We start from the raw sequence: 20,211 nt of genomic DNA on the forward strand, positions 1-20,211 counted from the left end.
CAAGAAAATCCAAGACAGACATGTGCATAACTATGATAATTTTCTGTAAACCAAATTTAAAAATAAAATTAAATCTTTCCGTTTTGGCAAACCCTAAATATCCATCAAGGACCTAGCTGGAAAAATCTTGTCTGCCTACGTATGTTGCTAAGTGAAAAGCAGTTATGTTCCAGAAAACAAAGCAAAGACTCTCCCTATGTTTCCTTTCACTTACCACATGCCCCTGAAACTGTAAACCTAGTCTCTGCAGCTACATCCAACTGCAGAGATGCTCTGCACATGATGTGTAATAAAAGATTGTTACACCGAAGACAAAGCACCAAGCTTTTCCAGATTAAAACTGTAAGTCTAACAGCACTAAGTTCAACATGTGGGACACAGAGAAGGTAGATGTTTTTTCAGTGAAATATGGTATTTGGAGACAGCCAGAGTGCTTCAAATCAAACAGCTTAATGGAGACTCTGTGCATGTGGGTATTTCTGAGCAGAATGCACAAATCAAAGTCATAGATTATGACAGTGTAGGTACTACTTTAGAGTATAATCATGTGTTAGGATTTTCTTGAAAAGCTCTGAGAAAAGCGTATTAGTATTGCTAAGCTAGAGAATTCAGAGTGGTAATCATGAATTAGCTCAGAACCCTTTCCTGCAAAAAGCCAGACAGACTTAGCAGAAATAAGAAACATTCACATCAGGACATCTGGAACAAATATACACAGCCACTTACTGGGAAAACCACGAGTGCTATTAGCCAGCTCCTCCAAAAGAGGCAAGAAAGCTGAATTACCTGAAGAAGGAAGTTAGCCCGTATCTAGATTAATGGACAAGAGATTAATCAATAGATTTATCAACTGGGGCCAGGTTGAAGTGATTCTTACAAATATAGAAAATGCTGAAAACCAAGAAACAAATCTGAGGGTACTTAAAGATTGAGAATAAAATTGCTCTCGCTAGAAGAGGGGGCACTGCACAACAAAGCCTTTAGCAGCAACCATCGGCCATTTTTTTCTATCTCCTGAGGAGGGAATTAAGTCTCTTGCACTTCCTGCACACTCTCAAGAATGCTCTAAAACAGCAGTTGAGATGAAGCCACTGTCTCTAGTATTTGAGCAAACATTTGATATTAAGAGAGAAAAGTGTTTTATGTTAGCAAACAAAAAATACAGCTTATTAACTTGAAGAAGTACTTGTGGACATTTTTATGAATAAATTTACCTAAACTTTTAAATTTCATTGAGATACACCACAAAAGATGCACATATTTTTCATGAATTCATGGTGTATGTCCACTGACAGTCTTGACTTCAGTTTCCCATCATGTCATCTAGGAAATGGTGATTGCTACAGGAGGCGTACACAGACACTATGTGACTGAAGAGAGAGCATCACAGAGCTTAAACATCTTTATTGCTTGTCTTCCTTTGAAAAACTGAATATGGATCCTGGAGATGAAGGGGGAAGTCTGTAGACATAATTAATGCCAAAACTCCAGATGAAGATGAATGAACTTCCTTCCTCCACTGAGTATGTACATTCATTCCTGAGAGTAAGACATTATGCATGACATTAAGTTGGGAGGGACAGGTTGATAAACTGGAGGACAGGGTTGTCTGTCATTCAGTGGATCTTTAACAGCCTGGAGAATCGGGCTAGCAGAAAACTTGAAGGCAAATGCAAAGTCATGCAACTAGGATGGCATAACTCCCATGCAACAATATAGGCTGAATGCTGACAGGATACAACACAGCTTTGCAGAAACGGACCTGGAGGTGCTGGTGGACCAGGCTTGGAACATGAGTCAGCAATGCACCCACACAGAGAAGGTTAATCACATTCTGGTGTACATGAGCAAGCACGCAGCCAGAAGGACAAAGGAAGTTACATACTCAGCACAGAGGAAAAATCTCTGTGCTGTTCTCCAGACCTCATTTGGAGTTCTGTGTCCAGCTCTGAGGTTTCCATTACAGGGAAGACAGTGACATAATGCAGTGAGTCCAGCAGTGGGCCATCAAGAATATTAGGGGGCTGGAACACTTAAATGAAGAAAGGCTTGGCTGTGCCTTAAGAGGAGGTACCTAAGGGGAGACCTTCCTGCTGTCTTTGAATATCTAACGAAAGTTGACAGATAAGATGGAGCCAGACTATTCTTGGACACCGAAGAGAACAGACACAAATTGGAATGAGGAAAATCCCAACTGGGTATGATCAAAAGAATTTCTCCCATGAAGAGTGGTCAAATACAAACAGATTGCCCAGAGAGGTTGTGCAACCTCCATCCTTGGAGATATTGAAAACCCAGCTGGAAAAGGCCCTGAAAAATCTGATCTAACTTCAAAGCTGGTCCTGCTCTAGGTATCCACTCTAACTAAAATTGTTCTAGGGTTCTACATGTTATATGGAAAATTCTCTCTCCTCTGACTCTCAGTTCAGTTCACGTTGCTGCCTACTGCTTTTTCTAATTCTACCCAAAACATTCACCAACTTCTCAGGAAGTTTGGTGTGGATTTTAATTAGGGACTGCTATCTTACTGTAAAAATTTCTGCTAACTCCTGATACTGCTTTGAAAGGGAAAGAACAGTTCCTCAGGATCAGCGGCACTGGAAGCCACAGAGGGAAACCAAAAAGGATGACAGATGTTTGGCTCTTACTCAGAGCCAAATAGAAAATATTCTTCAGGATAACTGACACCATTTTCATTATTGTTTCAATATCTAGTGTCAAAAAAATTAGATATTGGCAGAAATCAGGGAAGGTTGGTGTGTGCTGGTAACATCTCGAGATTAAGGCAGACCTGAGTGGCTGGTTTTGAAACCTTTAAAAAAAAAAAAATCATCGGGAGGTAATCAGCAAAGAAGTAGTACGTAAGTACAAATGTTGTGGGTGGAGGGACAAAGAAGAAAGTGAAAGGGCCATGGCTCAGGATAAATGCCTATCGTCTTCATTGTCTCTTTCTGAAATTCTTGTTTCTATTAATTTTATTACAATACCCAAAATAAATCACACTATAAATTCTTACTTACGGAATGCTCTGAAACCATACAAAATACCACAAAGACCACTGTTCATAGTCTACAAATATAAGAAAAGTTAAATAGAGTTCTGGAGAAGTGATTTTTTAATATATACAGAGACCATATAAAAATGTAGCAAGTGAAAACATGAAACACAAAATTCAGAACAATTTGTTAAGAGGTGGATACAGAATTACAGTTATTAGATGAACTTCTTATAAACTGCAACAGCAAAAAAAAAAAAAAATCACTTTTTTCTTCCTCTTATATAAAATCAAATTAACCCTTTCAATCAGGCTATATGCTATTACGTATTCTCTTTAAACACATTATCACCTGAAGTATATTCCTCATTTGCCAATCAAGTATATGCCTTACACGTCAATCAGCTTTTACATAGGCTGCATAAACATACTTGTTAACCAACTTTTGTCTCCCACATATTTTCTCTCTCCAGAGCAACTGGAAGCTATGAAGTTCTGAAAGAAGTAGTTTGTTATTATCTCACACTTTTCTGCCATAATACAACCGCTGTTCTCTAAAGGTATATTAATACCACCCAGTCCCAAACTATAAGCCAGGCAGTCCTGTGTTGTCTCAAACCAGTGCTCATACTTTCATTTTTTCAAGGCCAAATATTCCAAACAAATTAGGCTCCACACACTATGCTGATTGCATTTATATCTTAGGAAAATATCAAAGGCCCCTGACCTGTTATCACTAGTGATGCAGGCAGCACAGGTTCCTGTTGGTTCTTCACTCTGCTCATAGTAATGGGCATCCACATGAGCTTCCTCAGCCTTCTTCTTTAAGATCTCTCCAAATTTATCTTTGCCAATGCACCCAAAGAAAGTTGCAGCTTTGTAAGGGCTCTGAATCATCCACTGCAGGTTGACAGGGAGAAAAAAAAACAAAACCAAATACAAAGTTAGCATGCCTGTTATATTATTTTTTGCCATTTTTTTCTCTCTGCTTATCATATTTAATTCTGTGCCTACAGAGCACTGTGACATACAGAACACTTCTATGTCTGAAGTAAAAACCATCTGGTACATCAAGGGAGGGAAGCTCAGCAAAGAATAAAAAAAAATTTACCCTTAATAATCCCACTGAGTGTTTAATACCTAATGTAAAACTCAAATACATGCAGTTCACTATCAAATGAAGTAGATAAGTATGTTTTTACAAGGTATTTCAAAAGAAGTTCCCTTGCTCAAAGGAGATGCCCCTATACTTACGTTTAGTCAAGCAACATATGGTATCTCTAAAGAAAATTTGTAGAAAAGAAAAAACAAACAAAAAAACAACCCCCCCCCCAAACCAGAGAGATAGAACATAAGGAAAACAGTACATCTGAGAAACCTAAGAAACATTGTGCAACATTCACAATATACATAAAAGTTAAATCGTACCGAAAATAACCATTTGTGTCTACCATTTAATTATATGTAAAAAAGGAAATGCTCCCTATTTACATTGTTAAACCACACACAAAAATATCTATCTCCAACTTTACTAAGAGCAGTTCTGTTACTTGAATTGTAAAGAAAGAGCGTAGCTGCGCAGTGTTGCTAAGGTGCCAGGTTATTTCATAAAGGTCCTCTTTTATTAATACAAAATATGTATCATTTAACTGTAAATGTAACTCCATTTTGTACTAAGTTAAAAAATAGCATTTAGCAGCAACATAAAATCAAGAGCGAACTAAAAAAATAAATGTGAAGAACCAATCATAGGCCCTACTCTGCTGGTGGTGAGTCAACCAACCGAAGTCATTATAATTCACTCTAATTACAGTCGGAAAGCTTATCCACTCGATCTATAGTATGAATTAAAGGCTACAACAATTTACTGCTATACTAAAACCCTACTTATAATTGTTTCCTAATCAAGATTTAAATAAATGATAATGTCTCCATTACAAAGCAGTGTTAGTAGTGGTAGCTGTGGGTTGTAAAAAGGTCAAGTAACTTAGTTGCAAATACATGCTTAGTCACATCTCTGTTAATTCCATCTCCAGGGGAAGTAGGGGGGGGGAAAAAAAAAAAAAAATGTTTAGTCATGTAGAAGTCTTCATTAATAAGGCAAAGGTGGACAGAAGTTGCAAGGCCTCTTTTCTGCAGCAATTTAATATATATAAAGTTTAAGGACAAAAAAAGATTGTGTCAGATGGTGGCAGCGTTCCGTCTCTCATTCATGAAATGCACACTACATATGCTCTGCTAATCCATTCCCTGTCACTCTAAATTAATATAAAATAAGAAAACCCCTAACAAGAGAATTACCTACAATATCCCTGTATTTTACACACATTTGCACATACATAATACACACTTGCACAGTGTTCATTTAAGATGTCTTAGGAACAGTAATCTTTCATAGTTGGAGGTATGGTTAGGTAGAACAGATTATTCAACAAGACTAAAGATGTTGTGATCTACTGTAAGCAAATATGGAACCAATTTCCACACCAATAAGAACAGAAGTACCTGAAGCCTTGTGTCCCACGTTGAAAAACATGCCTTACTCTCACAAATAACAAGAATTAATAGAGATCACTATGAACAGCATTTATCCAGGCACCAAACCCCAATAATTTTTCAAAAAACATAAAACCTCAAACTGCACCTTAGGCTTACAACATTTTATCAAATTACATAACTTTTCCATCCTTTAAATATAAAGTCTGACAACATTTGGAGCAGTAGTAAGTAATACTTACATACATCTCTGAAAAAAGACTTTCTGTTCAAGTATCACAGTTTTGGCTATTGGCAGAAACTCAGTTTGAATTCAGTGATACATGCCATGTGTAACTGTCACAATCCTTACTTGAAATGTAAGTGAAGTTATTCTTGAGAATCAGAAGTCACAATCTAGTATTTCCTGAGATGAACCTCTGTATATTGTGCTGACCGTTTCTTCCACAGGCAATGGTTCTACTCATACTCCAGATTATTCGAAAAACAGGTATTATGTGTTGGGGAATATTCCCGCTATATTGATATTCTTTTCATTTGAATATCTGAGCTAAGTTAAGCAACACTGAGGAAGATGCAAAAGTAGTTCAGCAGTGTTCTGGAAAGCTCCTCTCATCACAGATCTCCGGTTACAAATATTCCCAGCTTCTTGGAATTATCTCTACATATTCCCACAATAATGGTGGTAAATGTGATAAACTGTAAACTGTTTTGTTCATCAAACTTTGTGTTAGATGCAATTATGTGTTATGTGTTAGCAAAAAGTTAGTTAAAGTTTAGATGGTAATGCTAAGAATAAAAGAACTGTGTAGTGAGGTGGAACACCTTGAATACCCCTGGCTACAAGACAGAACAAGCCCGGCAACAAGACAGAACAGGACCTGAGGTGGAAGGGGGGGGGGAGCGGAGGAGATTGCAATTGGAAGATTCGAAAGAAGGCGCGAGTGAAAGCGGATTGTGATTGGAGAAACTGACAACCGACAAGGAGATAAAGAGAGGACTGAAAGACTGTTAAGCTGCCGGCCGTTGGTGGAGCAGGAGACTCCCCGGTCGCCCAGCGCTGTTTTGCTTGCTTCTTGCTTTAATAAATCAAAAAAATTCTAATTGACTAGTCTCTGTCAATCAATTGGACAGGTAAATTTATAACAGTAAGGAGTTGCATAACTCCTCCAAATTGTTCCTCCTTTACTCAGCGAAAAGGCTACATATTAGTAAAGGCAAAAAACAGACATCACATTACAAACTTCCTGAAACTGAACCCTAGAAATATCTCTGTGGTATACCATTGAAGCTGCACCTACTGGAATGAGTCACAGTAGGCATTTTTTGTATATGTGTGAAAAAACAGGAGAGAAAATAACATCTTCAAGTTAGACTCTGGAGCGCTTTTTAAAAAATTTGACCCTGTACCGGAGTTTAATTTTGAATAACCTGATATGGAAAAAACAGGCTTCTCCCGGCTACTTCACACACGGTTGTCGTCGTCCTTACTAGCAACATTCTGGCTAAAACACTCTAAATGGGAATGGGGGGGCAGGAGGGTCTCAGTCATCACAAGACATTTATCACCATGAGGCAGTCATGCAACATTATACCCAATATCAAATGACGGCCAATAACAAACTGCACACATTAATGCCAGCTATATGGTTATATAAACTGCAAATTCATTTTATAGTTTTATGTGGAATACTATATTTAATTGCATGAGAAAGACTCTAGACAGAAATGGAAAATGACCCAGCTCAGCAGGCACTGGCATAATGAGTTAATTATCTAGGGTTTGGCTAGGCAGTGAGGCAGCTATTAACTAACTGTATTGACAGTCTGGTCAGGAGAGGTTGGCACCTGGCCACACCACAAATCCTCACCATCACCCAAGGGAATCTGATGCTGCTAATGGCCCAAAGACAGAAGTGTCAAAAGTAGGAACTTATCATGAGGAACAAGACAGCCTCAGGAGTGGGATACCACAAAGGAAACTCAAAATCTAGAGTGGTTTCTGTAATCTAATGTGTTTCCCCATCCTAAAGTTTTCTTCTGTCAATGCAGCTTGGACATCAGGTATACCCAAGGACAGGCCCTGACCAGTTAGGATAAGCATCCATGCCAGCGGAAGCAGCATAGGAAATAGAACACCGTTCAGATGTTCTCTCAAGTTAAAAAGACTGCATTTTCCTTACATTTTATTATATGCACCCTGGTAAATTAAAAGCGAATATTAAAATTCTTTAAAAATTTATTTCTTGCCATTAGCATAACTCTGTATTAAAATTAGGCTGATTTCAGTAAACATCATCTAATATCAGCTTACCCTATCCCTACAGGCACATTATTCCTTATGATCAAATACTGAAGCCAGCATTTCCAAAAGAGGCCAGCATCCTGGCCGCTCAAGGATACACTAGAGACTGACAGAATGCTCCTCTCCTTATTTTCATAAGGCTAACTTGGTCTCACAGTAGCAGGGGTATCTGTTCAAGTGTTTTTTCATGATCAGAATTAACAGGGTGAACACTTTGGCATGCTTTAGCTATCAGAGAAGTGTAAGAACCTTCGTGTTCCAGGGAGTAGGTGGCAATTGCAGAGAACAGCATCATCTTTTCTTGCAAGATGTTGAGATGCCAAGAAAACTTAGTAACAAAGTAAAACTTCTTCAGACTCAGTTGTGACTTTGCGAGACTACTTGTAGTCAACCATGTCCCACTCTTTCACATCCTCAGACTCGAAGACGTGGTACACCTTTCTCCCACTTTTGTCCAATTAGTAAACAGCTTTGGAAACAACGTTTCCTCTGAGTTACAGAAGTACTTTTAGAAGCACTTCTTCCAGCACTAGAAGGGACTTGACTTTGATTGGTTACTCAGTGCTATCTTTTGAGGATGATATTCAAGACAAGATGACAGAGTTACCTGAATGGTCCCTTACACCCAAAAAATAAAAATAAAAAAATGCTCCTTCATACTATGTGAAAGAAAATCAGTGGTCTTAAAGAATTAAAGAAAGAAAGGGAGAGAACTGAGTTCTTTGATTTGTATTTCCCAAGTTTATCCTATTTAGCCTGAGAACGCCATGCTTCTGCCACCGGGCAGAGTCCACTATCCCATATCACAACACTTGACCTGCATTTAAAGCTTTTCTCTGCTGTTCCTGCTAAGTTCACTGTAGAGAAGGACCTCTACTTGAAAGGCAAAAAGCAGCACAACTAAAGAGTTGATCTAATTTACCTCACTATCTTCAGTTGTAAAGATACCTCCCTGCAAAAAGAAAGTTTGCTGCCGCTAGGTCTCAGTACACAGTCCCATAAGACTTAAAAAGAAACATCACACTGATGAAGCTTAAGACATCTTTATAGCCCTCTGACTCAAACAAAGATCCTTCAGAAATTACTTCCTTTTTTCAGAAATTATTTCCTTTTACTCTGACTCTATGCTTTGTTGTAAGTGCCACTGTTAACTGGACATCGACAATCAGAACAAGGAGGCTGATAAAGGCACTTGCTATCAGTCCTACAGCGTTCTCCATCTGAACTCCTTAGCTCCTGAATTCTTTTTTAAAGCTGCAGCCCGTAGTGCATTTTCATTTCCACATCTGTCAGTCGTCCTAAACTAACAATGCCAAAGCATATGAAGCTTTGCTTAGACTGACATACCTTCCGCACATAGGAGTTTTCAGTTGTAGACTCGAATCCTAAATGCCTAGGAACTGACAACACAACAGGAAGCATTATGCTCCTTTGCAATGAAGGATCTTCAAAACTCATTAACACTGCATACAGACATCTGAAGTGCGTTATTTGAAGCTGGACTCTTCTCTGCGTGATCTGTCAAATCTGATCTTATTTTAAATTGCAGCTCACAGAGGAGAGAACTCCAAAGACCTAAAATTAGCTAAGACTTAACATGCTTGCTAAAATCTAAACTAAACAATGTTAGCAACTACTCGTGAAGCATTTTTTTCAGTAAATTAGAACAGAAATGGCTTCTTTTTATACAGTGCTATTTGGACCATCTCTTATTTTTATATTCTCAATTTTAGAATGTGCCCATACACTTTTAGGAAGGTACCAGTCTGTTGTACCCCTGTAATATGTCCCATCACCAATTATATACACAGTCCATTAAAAAGCTCTTATAAATATTTTCAGGAATATTTTAGATGCTAAAAGAAAATAAATCACACCTCATCTTAGAAAACCAGATAAAATGAGAAAAAGTGGGATTAAAACCTAAATCATTACATATGTCTTAAAAACACAAGAACCTGACAATATGCAAAACAAAAAACAATCCTAAAAGAAGACATTAGTGTCACTGTTCCAAGTGAGCTCACTTATTTCTTGTGAATGATGTCATACACCTCAAGCACAACTGGAATGCAATATTCTGTTACCATTACACATATATCATTCAAAATCCCTACCGTGATGGGTTAACTCCAGCCAGCAGCTAAGCCCCTACCCAGTCACCCTCTCAATCCTCCCTCCTGAGGGTATAGAGGAGAGAACTGGAAGTGCAACACTGAGAAGAAAAATGTGTGGGTCAAGATGAAATGATGCAAAGGCAATCATTCACCACCTCCTACCAGCAGACCAATGCCCAGCCAGCCTCTGAGCCATGGCTACCTTGGAAAAACTCCCACCTAACCTCCCTGCCCACAACAGTTTTATTGCTGACCAAATTCCACCTGGCCTGTACTATCTCTTTGATCAGTTGGGGTCAGCTGTCCTGGCTGTGTCCCTTCCCAACACCTTTCCCACCCTGCAGTCTACTTTCTGGGGCAGCAAAGTGAAAAAACAGAGAAGGCCTTGATGCTGTGCAAGCACTGTTCAGCAATAGCTAAAACATTGCGGTGTTAAACAACACTTTTGGTGACAAACCTAAAACACAGCACCATATGGGCTGCTAATAAAGAAAGTTAACTCCATCCCAAGCAGACCCAGTATACCTACTCCAGAACCATTGTTATGAGACTACAGCATCAAGACCCTGTAAAACAGATGAGACACTACAGTTTTGTCCCAATACCTTTACAATCTTTTTTCCTTTTTCTTTTTTTCATTCAAATCAACATTTAAAGATTGCAACAGCTATTATCACATAATGGCCATATAAGAGAAAAATGGAAAAGGAAAAAATAAGCTTATCTTTATAAAAGCAGGCTTGCAAAAAAGAGCCCCATGTCCTGTACAATAATTCTTCCACCATTAGCTGAAGCTGCCAAATCTTGCATGAGGAAGTGATATTGTTAAAATGTATGACAACACCCTCAAGCAACTTCCAGTCAAATGAGATAAAAGAGATAATATTTTTTAAAGGAAAAGACTAGCTAAAGCCTTGCCCTGAGACCAATATCTAAATCTTACCAGGATTTGGTTCAACACGTACTATCCAAATCTTTGCATAAGAATATCTATTAGTTTTCGTGTGGCGCCACAAGTTGTGTTTTGCTATAGCTTTACAAATTAAGATCTCTATCAAAACGTTAATCATCCAGGGGCAGTACTTCACTCACTTCTACATTTAAAAACACAAACTGCCTCTTAACAAAGTCTCTAATCCAAGTAGCTATTTTCACTGCTGCTATTCTTTTGTATTCCATTTCCTATTCTTTCCCTCTTGCTTTTTATCTGCTTGTCTACTGTTTTATTTTTAGTCTAGTTTGTAAGCTTCTTGCTGTACAAGGAAATACAAGCCTATTTTCTGTAATGAAACATGTAGTAGCTATATTCCAAAGTTTCAATGTGGCCAAAATCTAGTATTCTCTTTTACTACACCCCTTAAATATTGGCCAGTCTAAGCACCTAATTCCAAGATACCTGAGGCCAAAGGCAGAAATGTCTCCTGCAAGATTTTACAAGGCACATAACTGAGACTGCAGCTGGGTTTGTGTTCCTTCCCCATTTGAAGCACCAGAACCTGAGGCATCAACCACCTCCTCATTGTTTGATCTATACGTCGCTCCCTTCCCCTTTCCACATTAATGCGGTCCCTTCTCAAAACCAGGTAAAAGATGACACACCTACAAAGCAGGGCCAGTTATTCATCACTCAGATGACAGTTACATGAAGAGTATCATAACGGTAAGAATTCCAGGTTTACTTGGGACTCTTCCACAGCTGTTTCAGTGTATACAACTGTTTATTAAGAAATTCGCTAATATTACAAAGCTTTTTTCCAGGTAAGGTTTAAGAGTATCTTTATCAGTAAAAGAACTCAAAGATACTAACTTCCTTGTTGAACACTGTGTATGAAATGTGGCAAAGTGGCAAATAAAGTACAACACAAAAAAGTCTTGTTACTTGGTGGCTAGCAGCTGTGGTGTTAAGCTGTCAATGAAGGCATATTAACAACATGAAAATGGAACATCATACTTGGGTGCAGTAAGACAGACTCATTGGGTGACTGTACACTACTGTTAACCATGCCTCAGCCTACTCTACCTGTAAAGAATTAGCACTCACTTCAGAGATCTAGGGAAGACTGATAAGCATTTTAAAAATGCCTTAAAATTCTCCAGTGTAAAACACCGTCTGTGTATTTAAGTATTAACCTATAAGTGAAGTTGATATTGTTGCAAAGTGACATTTTAGAATATTTCACATATGATTTTGCATACCTAGAACCTTTTCAAAATGCATGCATATGTCACTCTCGCTCCCCTGCTAGATGATGTGCAGTCTCAATGAATACACCCACACTCAGAATGACAGCAAAAAATCCACAAATGAAGAGACTTCTTTCATCGTCTGGCAGCACAGAATTCATAAAGCACAAACTGTAAACAGCTGCCTATCAGCTTCTATCAGCAATAGTATCAAAAACAGATGGCAAAGGTCAAGTCAAAGTTTATTGACAATGATGAACTTTGACAGCCTCTATTAAATTACTTCTTCCTTTAAGGTGTATGTGATCAAAGCAGCAGAGAGATTTTCACTCAGTCACATAACAAGCTATTTGTTGAGATTGAAACATCTGGTCAATATCTTCTAACACTGCAATTTCATGCACAGTTAGCAATAGGGTACGTTTATTCTCTTCTTCTTACAGGGTCCATAAGGGTGGCACATATGGCCAATCATTTCATTCAAAAAGGTTTCAATTCCAGGCATTACATACAATTGTCTCTATGCTTTATAGTATTTTAAGTCTACCTACCATCGTTTTCCATCATCACTGCTGCCTTCTCTACTCTTTGCTATAAAAGCCCACAAATATGACAGAGCACTTAAAGCTTAACAGCTTTTGACTACTGGAGTTAGAAAGCAGTTAAAGGCAAGGGAGTTTTTAAAGTGGCAGGTCTTCATCCATCTGTTGTCAAGAATTCCCAATGCATTAAACTATTTACCCAAGTTCTACTAACACAGACTATAATTTTTGTTGTAATAGCAAACCCTTCCTTTATGATGCATTCCAGAGCAATTAGAGATCACCTTCTTTACTAATTTATAAGTTCTTATGTTTCACAAACATAACATGCAACATACATTATATTTCAAGTGAACATGTGATAGTTATAAGAATTTGATGAATCATAATCCTATTTCTCAACCTGAAATAGCAAGAAGACACAACATGTTATCTATCCCAAAAGCTGAGAAATGCTTGCCTTTAAAATTATGCATCTAAGTTGCCACAGCAACAAGTAGCAGATAATGTGAAATGTACTTCTCCCATTTCTATATCCCAATCTTTTTCGTCAAAAGAGGGCTAGTTGCAAACATGCCCACAGAAAGGACATTTCAAAGAATTTTCAGTTACTATTAAACTATCTCCATTTTTATTCAGTTAACAGTTGATTTCCACACCTCATTCCCACACTGGCTGACCCCAAGCAGTATCTGCAGCTGTAGGAAGTCAGACTCTAAAGCTCCTCAATGTAATTATGCATCATACCCAGATGCTGCACTATGGGCATAACGGACAGGTGGGCAGGGAAGGAAGGTAGATAATCTCCATGTGGGAAAAATCTACAAAATGCTTGAACAGAGACATCCCTCAGAGATGTCACTAAAGATGCCTGGGCTTTTCTGGGGAGTGCGTTGACTTTTGGCACTATGGCATTTATTCAGTAGTACCTCAATGCTCTGAAGAAATGGGAAATGTAACCTAGATTTAAAAATAAATAAATATCATAATTGTACACTAGAAACTCATGGGTTTCATATAAATGTCAAGATACGGCTTACAGGTAACAGAACACGTTTACGGATTGTAAACATGAGCCTAAATAAGAGCCTGTCACACCATGCCACAGAGGCAGACAATCAAGTCAGGAAAGCAACTAATTAGCTGTCACTTAATCTCTACACCAATGCTGTTAGTGCTAAGTAGTTAGCCAGATTCGAACTGTTTTTTGATAAGAGTGTGAAGGGGGAAATGTTCCAGGAGCTCTAAACAAGTTCAGAAGTGATGGGAATAGTGCTATTTAAATTGCTATCTTTTTTCAAAGAAACCCACAAAAACCCCACACAGTCGCAAAGGATGTAAATTCAACCTAAACTTTATTGTATATGTACAGCAAGGCTTATCATATTGTGGTGCAGCATTCTGCCTGAGCTGATAAGAAGTTTATTTCTTCTAGAGCTGATAAAGAAGTTTCTCCAGAAGACATCAGGAGAACAGAAGTTAAAAAAAAAAAATTTAAAAAATCTAGTCTCTCTCCTCTAACTTCAAGGCTTTCTCTCACTAGACTAGGAGCCCTCTGAATGACCAAGACAAAACTTTGGAAAGGTGGTATCACGTTTTGAGTTGACCCCAAGAGGAATTACTATTTCAGGACTGGCCTCTCCTAAGTGTTATCCAATATACTCCATCCACAGTTCCACATGGAAATTCCCCCCCTCCAAGGTTCAGTATTCTTAAGGAATGATCCCTCTTCTAAGGAAGAAAAATGTGAACCAACTGAAAAATGACTGCCTTAGGGTAGGCAGGTCTCAGAAAAGCTTCTGTATTCCTCATGTGTGACTTCCAGGCACATTTAGTTGGAAATGCTCTATGTGCATCAAAGACTGGGACTGGCACACAGACCAGGCTGAGATTCCAGGGTAATACTGGATCCACAGTGCACATGTGAACAATGATTTGGAAGAGAACTCATACATGCTCTCACAATACAAGTAATTGCCATAGTATTCCCAACAAAGTACTCACTTCCTCAAAATTACAATGTTTTATGTTACTGAAACAAACCCATTATTACGTTTATTGCTACGTGTCCATGCACTGGTGCCTTACCTGTAACAGTTCAGAAAGGAACGAGAAACTTTGGACAACATATATACTTTCAGCTTCTTATTCCAGTAACAGCTAGATATAAAATCTATACGGAATATCAGCTTCACGAGAAGTACTTACTTCTTATTGTTTCTTGCTTACTGACATCAAGAAGCTTGGACAACTGGCTGTCACATATAACACTCCATTTGGCTCGTTCTTCTACAGAGGAGGTTCAACAGGTCTCAAAGTTGTCAGTCCCTGTGCACGTACCCTGCCAGTCCCTGTGCCCCTGTTCACCCATGGAACCCAGTCAGAGCACCCAGGACTGCCCACGCAAACACCAGCCACTCACTCCATGCACAGGCAGGAAGCAGGTGCACTGTACTGGGCACCCTCTGTGTGCGCTGCACAGCTCCAGCTCCCTTTTCCTCTCCAGGATTTCTGGGATAGAAATTTTGTAGCCCAGTGCAGAGAACTTCTTCACACCCCTATGTCAGATGTTTTCACTAACCACTTAGGGGAGAGATGGTGTCCATATACCTCCACAGTAGTTAATACTATCCACTGACATAAAGACATGGTTTTTATTCTATTCACCCATAACCGAATGGCAACAATCTTATTTTTCCTATTTCTTCATTTCTTAGGCATATAAATACTGTATTGTATTTGCTCCAGTTCACAAGAATCACTTTCCCCTTGCCAGTTTCATCCGTAATGCCTTTAGATTTGCTGTGGTGGGACACAAACAATACCTTTGTCAAAATAATTTAAGGCGACCTCTATTTGCTATAAACTGTAAAGATACTCCATTCTGATTCCCAAAATATCAGGGGGAAAAAAAAAAAGCAAAATACAGTTATTTATTATAGCTTCTGACTACCTTTAAACTGTGTACTCCTCCCTTCATGGTAATTTTTATATTTGATTGTAACAAACTTTTTTTTTCTTTTAACAAAATGTATGACACAACATATAATTATGTGCACTTCATAGCAGCGCTTGGCACTACCTTAATTTCTTGGCACATAGCTCAAACACTCTAGTAAGTTCAAATAATCTTCACAGAAGAGATAATTTAGTCGCCACTCCTGTATACTTCCAAAAAAAGGACTGCAAATTGCTCTTAAATTTTGTTTTTCCTGATTTCAGTCACAGCTAAGACACTGGACACCTGACTCCCATGATCAGCTCAGCCTCTGCACTAACTCCCAGACCTAATTTCATAGGAGTGGAAGGCAAGGGAAATCTTACATTTACCAGAATGCTCGTTTTGATTTTTAAAAAGTCAAGTCTTTTACCATTGCCTTCAAAAATCACGGGATCAGACCTGATGAACTTTATTTTATCTTTTGTACAACAGGAACATTTTTTTCAAACTCTAAAATCAAACTTAACAGAAAGAAGAAATACATGCATGAAACACTAAGGAGAAGATGGTTTGCTGACAACTGTACAGCCCTGATCCAGTTAATATTCTTTGAGTGAGGTGTATTTTAAAGTTAACTATTTCCTTTTCCAGTTATCTCTGAGAAGCTGGAAAGCCCAGACCCGACTGTGATCTCAATTAATTCAGTTTTACATTGAGGTAAATTTATTCACTTCAATAGAGTTGTGCATGATTTATGCAGATGCAAATGAAATCAAATCCATACCTAGGACGACCCTGTATATATTATCTTTTCATTTGGTATTTTATTTCTGATTTCAGCTAAAGGAGTACCTGCAAGTATGTGTGTATAGCTTCATTATTTCAATGTTTTAAAAAACTACCCAATATCATCTTCTACAATGCATACATTGATCACTATTAAATTATAATAGTTAAGAAGTTCTAGATAAAGGAAATAAGAAAACAATGTCTCATCTGCATTAAAGCCTGTGCAACAATAAAATGCCAAATTTTGAAAGCCAACCATTTATGAAACAGAATATGGAGTATTGTGTCTTTCCTTTTTTTCCATGAACATGGCAAACCAAGAATAAATTATAACTGGAATTCCTGTAAGGGTAACAAGTTATAGTGATTTGTTTTAAAAAGTAATAAATAGAACTTCACTTTAAAAATATTTTTTCATTACAGCCTCCGTCCCAAATTATTCAAGTTGCAGGAACAGCTCCCTAAACATCTTACTTGTGTATTCAGATTCACTGAAGATCAGGTAAATCACCTGTCAAACCACTTAAATACCATAAACCACTAAGTGACCACAAGTGACCCTTAAAAAAACACCTAATTTAGTGATAGGCATTTCAGTTCAGTTTTATTATCCTACTGGTAACAAGATCCTTTAAATACGGACAAAAAGAGCATCTCTAAAAATGTGCTTATCTTCAAATTCACAAATTTAGGATTTTCTCATTTACTTATTTTGCTATGTTGGAATGCTTGCTATTGCTGAAGATTGTACTGTTAAGGGTGAAATACCAATTCAAGACTTAATTTCGAAAGTCAAGATTTGTAATAGCTACCACTGAAGAACGGGAAAAAAAAAAGAATCAGAGAAATATCCAGAAGGAACTGCTTTCTAAAACATACTCTAGGACCTTTTTGTTCCATCATAACCAATAACTGTTCAAAAAAAAAGGTATAAAACTAAATGAAAAATCTTGTGGCCAAAATTTGGTGTGATATACTCTTGGCCTGTACATGTCAGAGGATCATCAATGCTATTAAATGAGACAGAAATCTTCAGCTGTTGCATTGGGAATACAGTAACTTTATTAATTGTTATAAAGTCTGATTTTTTCCCTCATGGGCAAATTCCAAATATCCAGAATTATGTGCTCTTCTTTATAATAAATCTGTCATAAAATATCTCCATCTAAGCACTTACAATAGTACTTACTTTTTAAAGAAATATTTTTATGTATGCTTTATAGCAGAAAAAGATGTAAAACAGTCTAAGCAATAATGTAATTCCACAACCTCCGTTGTTTTCTGCTCAAGGGCAAATACTGCTTTCAGCAACATCAGGCAAGCCAACAACCCCATATCTTGCTTGCACTGGCTGCAGGATATGCTAATTGTGAGCCCTGAAGATCCAACGTATTAGACAGCATGTACTTAATCTGAAACCCTAACTGCATACGTGCTAATTAATTTAGATCTAACATTATCATACTCTTACTTTTATATTTTGTGTAATCATTTTCTGTACAGCACAAAATCCATCATATTGAAAGTGCAAAAGTATAAATGTATTTAACTTAACATTTAAGGAAAACTAAAATCAAGGGTTTTCAAACTATAAATATCTTGGGATATTTTCCTTCTCAGAAAGATAAAAACCGCAACATCATTTTAAGGATTCTTTCTGGAGTTTGTGGATATTGTCATTATTGTTAGCTGTTCTACTAATGTTAATTACTTCATTACATGATTTCTCATGGATAACAACTTGTAATTCCATCTACTTATTCTCTATAGAGGCAGAGGAACACAGTAGATTAGGAGTCTGTCAAGATGATAAAATGACATCAAATGCAAATTTGTATTTGTAATATAGCATGCAAGATTTGGAAATGCTCCTTAAAACAGCAGCAGCAAACTGGCTTCAGGCACTGACTGTATGCTTGAGGCAGCGAAGGTATGAAAAAATGCTAATACATTAGAATATCTGAAGCAACAACAACGAAAGATCCTATCTAAACTTCATTAAGAGGAGGATGTGTCATTAAATCAACTGAAAGATAAGGACAAGTATTAATATTAAAACACTCACCAGTTGTAACTGGTGTAACACCATTTCTCTTGACGCAAAAGCTAACAAGTAATGATATAAAAGGTTAACTCATTAGTCCTTATTTTTAAATTTCCAAAACAAATTCCTCAGCATTTCTGATACTTTTAATCTAAAAGCCAATTTTCTGCTCATACTTATATTGATGAAACCTGACTGCTATCAGTGGGATTACACCAGTATGGATCAAAAGATAATTTGGTCCTATTATCTTAATTCTCCTAAGTTGTTCATTGTTCTACATAATATATGACTATTCAAGACTAAGTCCTCAGAATACAAATAGGTTGCTCTATTAGTGGGCTGTGAAGACATTCATTACTAACTGTAAAGCAATTTGAAACTGAATAGACCAGATCAATGCTAGACACTGTTATGAAAGTACTGCCTATGCATATGAGTTTAAAGCCAACATCACCATTTTTTATTCCTAAGAAAATACAAACACATTTCTTTTTACCAGTTTAGCTACAAAAACTACTTCTATAAACCAAAAGTAATTTAGTATTAAAAAGAGCAAGCCGAAATTAACCTAGAACATCCAGGTTCTGCAGATCCATTATTTTAACAACGTTGAAAGCATTCATCCCTTGATTAATATGACATAACCCACACTCCAGAAAATGCTGTAGAAATTTGATATGTTACCGCAATTTTAATTTTTTTTTAATCAAAACTAGAGAGGGGTTTTGTTTGTTTGTTAATATTATTAATATGGCAACATGATTACTCTTATTTTAAGACAGTTTAGAACAGGACTGGACAAATTGTTACTGAAGGCAAAAAGCAGCCTACTACTGGCCAGTGGCAGCAGTAATCCAGGTTTGTAATGCATATATTCCCATACTCACACTTTATAGTACCATTTATCAGTGTCCAGGGGTTGCCCTGTGGATACATGATAAGAGATGGCCAGGAGGGGTTGGTTCTCTCTCTAGGGTATCACTCTCTAGGGAGAAGGTACAGATTGTGTACTGCCACTTCATCACATCATCTGACTTGGGGCTACTTACCATCACTGCCATTGCTTCTATTTTTATAATTTTTATTTACCCTTTCTTTTGCCGTTTTTAATTTTATTATTATTTTCCAGCAAACAAACGTAGCTGTCACACAAGGACAGACTGATTTTTGTGAGGCTGAAATCTATTATGCTCTAGGTTTCATGGTGAAAGAAGTTTCAGGGGAGCAAGACCACAGCCATCAATTCTCAGAGGGCCTGACATTTTGTATGTCAGGTATTTATAATGTTTAAATTTAGCCTAATAAGGTGAATATTTCTACTGATGAAATGCAACACGGTAATGAAGATCCTTCGTTTTCACATCTCTCCAGTTTTCTCCTGGAAGTTCACATCCACTTAGATTTTTGCTATACATATTCCTTATAGCAGACGAGAATTTTCTTTCCTCATTCTATTTCTATAGACCACTTAACAAGTCCATGATTACTTTTAGGTCACTTGAATATCTATAGACAAACGCAAGGCAAATACTAAACAATAGCATCCTTCAAAGGGTAAGTTAGGAATGAACCCAAATTCAGTTAGTTCAAGTTGACACCTTCAGTAGCTGCTCCTGTTCCACCACCACTCCAATAACAATAGAAAGTTACAAAGGAAACTAGTATTACCAGCTTACAGCTAACCTTTCTTAACAGACCAGCATGTCAAGTCAGATTTACCAATTCTTCAGGTTGCTCCCTCAAAGAACATAGTAATAAATAATTGCCATAGTGAGGATTCCTTCTAGATTTAGTG

At 37.5% G+C, this 20,211-nt stretch overlaps 1 protein-coding gene across 1 annotated transcript in view; it reads right to left on the reverse strand.

Annotated features, from left to right (window-relative positions):
- Positions 1-20,211, reverse strand: part of ADK (adenosine kinase) — a gene marked incomplete at both ends in the record, with an annotated part of 297,697 nt that overhangs the window by 155,838 nt on the left and 121,648 nt on the right. Inside the window, one exon of the mRNA XM_082001891.1 lies at positions 3,723-3,895. Coding sequence (XP_081858017.1) covers positions 3,723-3,895 — 173 coding nt within the window. The remainder of the gene's footprint in view (positions 1-3,722; positions 3,896-20,211) is intronic.

The sequence above is a fragment of the Phaethon aethereus genome (assembly GCF_964289735.1).
Source record: "Phaethon aethereus genome assembly, chromosome: 7".
NCBI classification, from domain to species: Eukaryota; Metazoa; Chordata; class Aves; order Phaethontiformes; family Phaethontidae; genus Phaethon; species Phaethon aethereus.